General features: G+C 56.1%; 1 protein-coding gene across 1 annotated transcript; it reads left to right on the top strand.

Moving 5' to 3' along the window:
- Positions 1-1,057: 1,057 nt before the first annotated feature.
- LOC136303694 (uncharacterized) lies at positions 1,058-3,139 on the top strand (the record flags this gene model as incomplete). Its single annotated transcript, XM_066207276.1, has 1 exon — positions 1,058-3,139. A coding segment is annotated over one exon (1,056 nt), but the record flags the coding sequence as incomplete, so codon positions are not given.
- Between the last annotated feature and the right edge of the window lie 3,217 nt (positions 3,140-6,356).

The following is a 6,356-nucleotide window of genomic DNA, read 5'->3' as shown; positions in this document are numbered from 1 at the left end:
GCAAAGAGGGAGAGGAGGGAAAAATAATTTAAATTTAAATGTTAATAATTTAAATTTAAATGTTTGGAGGAGGGGAGGGTGAGACGAGCGTGGCCTGGTTGTTTTTTCTGGGGGTTCTTTTATGCCCGTCTTGTTCTCCTTTGAAACGCTGTCTCGTTATCGCCCGCAGCACAGCTTGACAATTTTAAAGTAATAATCAGAGGAAGCGTTCGGGAAATAATCGCGGTATTTTGCTAAACGGGATCGATCGATCGGTTGGTGATTGAAAGGGGGTTTTTTTTTTCTTTTTTGGGGGGTTTTTTTTGGGGGGGGGTTGTTGTTGTTTTTTTTTTTTTCTCTGCCCGGTGCGTTGTAAAAAGAGGGATGGAGGGAAACTTCCGCTGCCCCTGCCCGCTCCCCCCAAAATTTTCCCCAAATTTCGAATTTTCCCCTCCCAAATTTCAAATTTCCCCCTCCCAAATTTTCAAATTTCCCCCTCCCAAATTTCAATTTTTCCCCTCCCAAATTTCAATTTTTTCCATCCCTTTTTATGCCAAAGTCGGACCTTTCAATTTCAATTTAATTTTTTTTTTTTTTTTTTCATCTTTAATCCGATTCATTGATTCGGAAGGCTCGGATCCTTTTCCCCTCTGGAAAAAAAAAAAACAAAACCCACAAAAATAACAACAAAAAAAGGAAGTTTCTCTCCGACCCTTTGGTCCAAAGCACTTGCTTGAAGTAATAAGCACTTTTGTTAAAAAAAAAGAAACAAACAAATAAGCATGAGTCTGGATTTCCCTTTAGCATCCCACGGGATGGAGAGTGGCGAGAGGGAGGCGAGAGAATGTCTCTGGCTTTATTTTTTCAGTTGGAATTGAAAAAAAAAAAAAAAAGAGGAAAAAAGAAAAAAAAAAAAACAAAAAGAAGATAAAAGAAAAAGAAAAAAAAAGTTCGTTTCTAGGGAATGAATGGACAAAGGGAATTTGTGGTTTTTGAGAGAGAGAGAGAGAGAGAGGAAGGAAAAAAATGAAAAATGTAAAAAAAAAAAAAAGCTAAAAAAGAAGGAATTTAAAAAAAAAAAAGAAAAAAAAAAAAGAACCCAACAGCACAAAAAAAAAAAAAAGAAATTTTACATTTCAAAGTCACCGGGTGTTTTTGCACTGCCATTGGCCCCCTGAGCCATAGACCTGCGACAAACACTGAATGTACCGGGGACAGCCGGGGACAGCCGGGGACAGCCCGGGACAGGGGGACAACCCGGGACAGGGGGACAACCCGGGACAGGGGGACAACCCGGGACAGGGGGACAGCCGGGGACACGGGCACAGCCCCGGCCGCGGGCAGCCGCCAGCCCCGCCTCGTTAGCGCGGCGTGTCCCCGTGTCCCCGTGTCCCGTGTCCCCGTGTCCCCGTGTCCCCGTGTCCCCGTGTCCCGCTCCTGTCACCTCCTCCAGCCCTGTCCCTGTCCCGCTCCTGTCCCCGTGTCCCTCTGTCCTGATCCTGTCCCCGTGTCCCCGTGTCCCGTCCCTCTCCCATCCCTTCCCCACCCATTCCTCATCCCCCACCCGTTTTTCCTTCTCCTCCTCCTCTCTCTTTCCCACCCATTTCCCCTTTTCCCATTTCCCCTTTTCCCCATTTCCCCTTTTCCCTTTTCCCCATTTCCCTTTTCCCCATTTCCCTTTTCCCATTTCCCCTTTTCCCCATTTCCCCTTTTCCCCATTTCTCCTTTTCCCATTTTCCCTTTCCCCATTTCCCCATTTCCCTTTCCCAATTTCCCCATTTCCCCATTTCCCCTTTTCCCCATTTCCCCATTTCCCTTTTCCCAATTTCCCCATTTCCCCTTTTCCCCATTTCCCCTTTTCCCCATTTCCCTTTTCCCCATTTCCCCATTTCCCCATTTCCCCTTTTCCCCATTTCCCATTTCCCATTTCCCCATTTCCCCTTTTCCCTCCCCATCCCTCTCCCTTCCCCTTTCCATTCCTTTTCCACCCGTTTTTCCTCCCTTTTCCCCTTTTCCCTTTTCCCTTTTCCCTTTTCCCTTTTCCCTTTCCTTTTCCCTTTCCCCATTCCCGGACGGAGCGAGGATTTCCCTCCCCAAATCCCCCAGGAGCAGCCCCCAGCCCCACCCGGCCTAAATAAAAGAAAATAATAATAATGAAAAAGCACTAAAAAGCCAAGCAAAAAAAAAAGAAAATTCTCCAAAAACGCGGAATCAGTTTTGGTTTTGTTCCCGTTTTTTTTTTTTTTTAGGGGGGGGGGATCCCTGCAAATCCCAATTCCCGGCACGGCGAGAGAGAGAGAGGAAGAACCAGGAAAACCCCAGACCAACAACAAAAAGCGGAGACCCCCCCCAGAAAAAAAAAAAAAACAACCAAAAAAACCCCAACTTTTTAAAATTCAAATTTTTCAGTGTGTTCCTTGATTTCCTCCCGGTGTTCCGCGGGGCCTGGGGAGCTCCCGGGGTGGGATCCCACCTTTGCCTTCAGTGAGAAACCAAAGGAAAAACAAACCCGACCCCTTCCCCCCGGACACGGACACGCGGATTCCTCGGCTCGGGCTTTTCCTTTTTTTCCCCTTTTTTTTTTTTTTTCCCGTTTTCCTTTTTTCCCTCCTCTTTTTTTTTTTTTCTTTTCTTTATTTTTTTTTCCCCCCCTCCTCCGAGGACACAAGGAGCTTGTTCAATCCTCTTCTCCTCCTGGCTGGGATTTTTTTTTTCCTGGGCTCGGCAGTGAAAAAAAAAAGGAGATTAAAAAAAAAAACCAAAACAATAACAAAAAGAAAATAAAAAAAAAAAAACGATTTAAAAAAAATATTAAAAAGTAAAAAAAGCCGAGGCTCACCCAAAACATCGAGGGGAGCTCCGGAGCTGCCCTAAAATCCTTGGAATTGTTTGGAATTGTTTGGAATTCTGGCTGGAGGGGCGGGCGGAGCCGGAGCCCCCGCGGGGCACTTGGGGATGGGGGGGGACGCGTCTCTGAGGCATCTGTAGCAACTCTGTGTCTTGAATATCCTCCGTGTCAATGCTGCACCTCTGTATTTTATGCACATAAATGTTTCCTTTGATGCCGACAGGACAAAAAAAAATAAAAAATATAAAATAAAAATAGAAAAAAAAAATTAAAATAAAAAAAAAAAACAAAAAAAAAACAAAAAAAAACCAACCTCATCATCACCTGTCAGGTACAACCGACTCCTCCGTGTGCGGGTCCGTGTCTTGTCCGGGCCTTTGTCCCCCCCCCACCCGTGCGGGGTGGACACAAAGAGAGGGGGGGAGGGGGGGTAAAAAAAAATAATAATAAAAAAAATAACAAAAAAAAAAATTAAAAAGTAAAAAAAAAAAAAAAAAAAAAAAAAAGGAAAATAGCCTTACTCGACCCAGTCGTTATCGATATTGTTCTTCGTCAACTTGAAAATAAATAAAGGAAAACTTCGCATGGAAAGCGCTGGCTGTGGTGATTTCGGGGGGCCCGGGGGTTCCCGCTGCTCTCCCGTCCCTTTCCTTCCCTTTCGTGACCCCAGTTCCTCACGGCCTGACGGAAAACTGCCGGCCTCGGGTGCTCGCCCTTGGTTCTGGGGGAATTTCGGGGCTCGGGGATGGGTCAGAGCCGGGGAAAACGCGCTGGGAGGAGAGGCCAGAGGGGTCCCAAAATCTTGAGGAATCCCAGAACCTTGAGGGGTCCCAGAACCCCGAGGGGTCCCTGCACCAGCGGGATAAAATCCCGGATAAAATCCTGGATAAAACATTTTTCATTTGTGTCTCCGACCTCCCTCGTCTGTATTTTCAGAAGGCCCGCGTCATTTTGGGGGAGGAGGGAAGGAAAATGAATTTAAAAGAATTTTTAAAAAGAGGGAAAAAAACCCCACAACAAACCCAAGAGTTGATCCATTTCACCCCGTCAGCCGTGACCAAACCCCGCTCCCCTAATTACCCTTTATTATTATATTTTAATAAATATCGTCTGGGTCGATTGTATTTAATAAAACGCTTTTATTCTGCGGGGGGTCGTTGTCCTTTCCTCCTCGGCTCCTCCGGGGGGCTCAGGAGGGGGAAACGCGCTGGGATCCAGCCCCGGAGAGACCCCCGAGCCCCCTCCCCCGAGGATTCCACCTCAGGGACCCCCGGGGGGTTTGGGGAGGGGGCAAAGGGACCCCGGGGGGTTTGGGGAGGGGGCAAAGGGCCCCCGGGGGGGTTTGGGGAGGGGGCAAAGGGCCCCCGGGGGGTTTGGGGAGGGGGCAAAGGGCCCCCGGGGGGGTTTGGGGAGGGGGCAAAGGGCCCCTGGGGGGTTTGAGGAGGGGGCAAAGGGACCCCCGGGGGGTTTGGGGAGGGGGCAAAGGGACCCCCGGGGGGTTTGGGGAGGGGGCAGAGGGACCCCGGGGGGTTTGGGGAGGGGGCAGAGGCCCCCGGGCCGGGGGGGGTCCCTCAGGGCTGCAGCCAGGAGCGCAGGCGCCCCTCGGCCAGGGCGATGCCCAGCATGATGCCGGCGCCCAGCACGAACCCCGCGTTCTGCAGCACGAACCGGCGCCAGGAGCCGCCGCCGGAGCCCCGCAGCGCCTCGGGGAGCTGGGGGGGGGGGGATCAGAGGGGGCACTGAGACCCCCAGAGCACCCCCCGGGAGACCGCCAGAACCCCTCAGGCCCCCCCAGACCCCCCAGACCCCCCCCGAACCCCCAAACCCCCCCCAGAACCCCCCGGAGACTCCAGACCCCTCAAGGACCCCACCGGGGAGATCCCCAGAACCTCCCCATAGGCCCCCCCAGAAAGCCCCTGGACCCCGGACCCCCCCCCAGAACCTCGCCAGAACCCCCCAGACCCCCCCGGAAGACCCTCAGAACCCCCCATAGACCCCCAGACCCCCCCAGAACCCCTCCAGAACCCCCCAGAGACCCCCAGACCCTCCCCAGGAGACCCTCAGCCCCCCCCAGCCCCCCCAGAACCCCCCAGAACCCCCGCCAGAGACCCCCGGGAGACCCCCAGACCCCCCCCAGACTCCCCCCACCCCCCATACCATATCGGCCAGGGCCACGTAGAGGAAGACTCCGGCGGTGGCGGAGAGGAGCCAGGGGGCCAGGGGGGTCCCGCTGCGCCCCAGCGCCACCCCCGCGACCCCCCCCCAGGCCGGAGAGCAGCGCCGAGAGCAGCTGGAGCCGCAGCAGCGAGCGCGGGGCCGCGCCCGCCCGCAGCAGCACGGCCAGGTCACCTGCGGCCACCGGGGGGTCACGGGGGGGGCCCAGACCGGGGGGGACACGGGGGGGACACGGGGTGTCCCCAACCCTGGGAGGGGACAGGGACTCACCCAGCCCCGGGGGGGGGACACGGGGGGACACGGGGACTCACCCAGCTCGTGGGGCAGCTCGTGGCAGAGCACGGCCAGCGCCGTGCTGAGCCCGCCGGACAGGCTGTGAGAGAAGGCGGCGCCTGCGGGGACAGGGGGGCTCGGCCCGGGGCTGGGTCACTTGTCCCCCTGTCCCCACCCCTGTCCCCGTGTCCCCCGGTGCACCCAGAGCCCCAGGGAGCCCAAAGCCCCTGAGGGGTCCCAGCCCTTTCCGGGGTCCCAGCCCCGCGGTGGGACACGGCCCCGGCCCCCCGAGGGGTCTCACACCATTGAGGGCTCCGTGTCCCTCTGCCCCCGATGCATCCCCCGTCCCCGGTGCTCTGTGCACCCCTTGTCCCCCTGTCCCGATGCTATTTGTCCCTTGTCCCCCCACCCCCGCTGCAGCTCGTGCCTCTTGTCCCCTCTGTCCCCGCTGCACCCCTGTCCCCCCCGTCCCCAACATCCTTCTGCCCCTGAGGGAACCGGTTCCCTCTGTCCTTGTGCACCCCTCCTCCCGCCTTCTTCATCCTCATCCCAATCCCCACCCCCGTCCCTGTCCCCATTCCCATTCCTGTCCCCATCCTGTCCCCGTCCCTGTCCCCACCCCTGTCCCTGTCCCTGTCCCTGTCCCCACCCCTGTCCCCGCCCCTGTCCCCACACCTGTCCCTGTCCCTGTCCCTGTCCCTGTCCCTGTCCCCGTCCCTGTCCCCACCCCTGTCCCCATCCCTGTCCCCGTCTCTGTCCCCACCCCTGTCCCCATCCCTGTCCCTGTCCCTGTCCCTGTCCCTGTCCCTGTCCCCACCCCTGTCCCCGCCCCTGTCCCCGCCCCTGTCCCCACCCCTGTCCCTGTCCCTGTCCCTGTCCCTGTCCCCGCCCCTGTCCCCATCCCTGTCCCCATCCCTGTCCCTGTCCCTGTCCCTGTCCCTGTCCCCGTCCCTGTCCCCACCCCTGTCCCCATCCCTGTCCCCATCCCTGTCCCCGTCTCTGTCCCCACCCCTGTCCCCACCCCTGTCCGTGTCCCTGTCCGTGTCCCTGTCCCCACCCCTGTCCGTGTCCCTGTCCCTGT

This window comes from Chamaea fasciata, unplaced genomic scaffold (genome assembly GCF_029207755.1).
Source record: "Chamaea fasciata isolate MVZ Bird 193981 ecotype frontalis unplaced genomic scaffold, bChaFas1.0.hap1 SCAF_41, whole genome shotgun sequence".
Taxonomy (NCBI): Eukaryota; Metazoa; Chordata; class Aves; order Passeriformes; family Sylviidae; genus Chamaea; species Chamaea fasciata.
The sequence above is the reverse complement of the archived record's forward strand: the minus strand, read 5'-3'. Positions and strand labels throughout refer to the sequence as shown.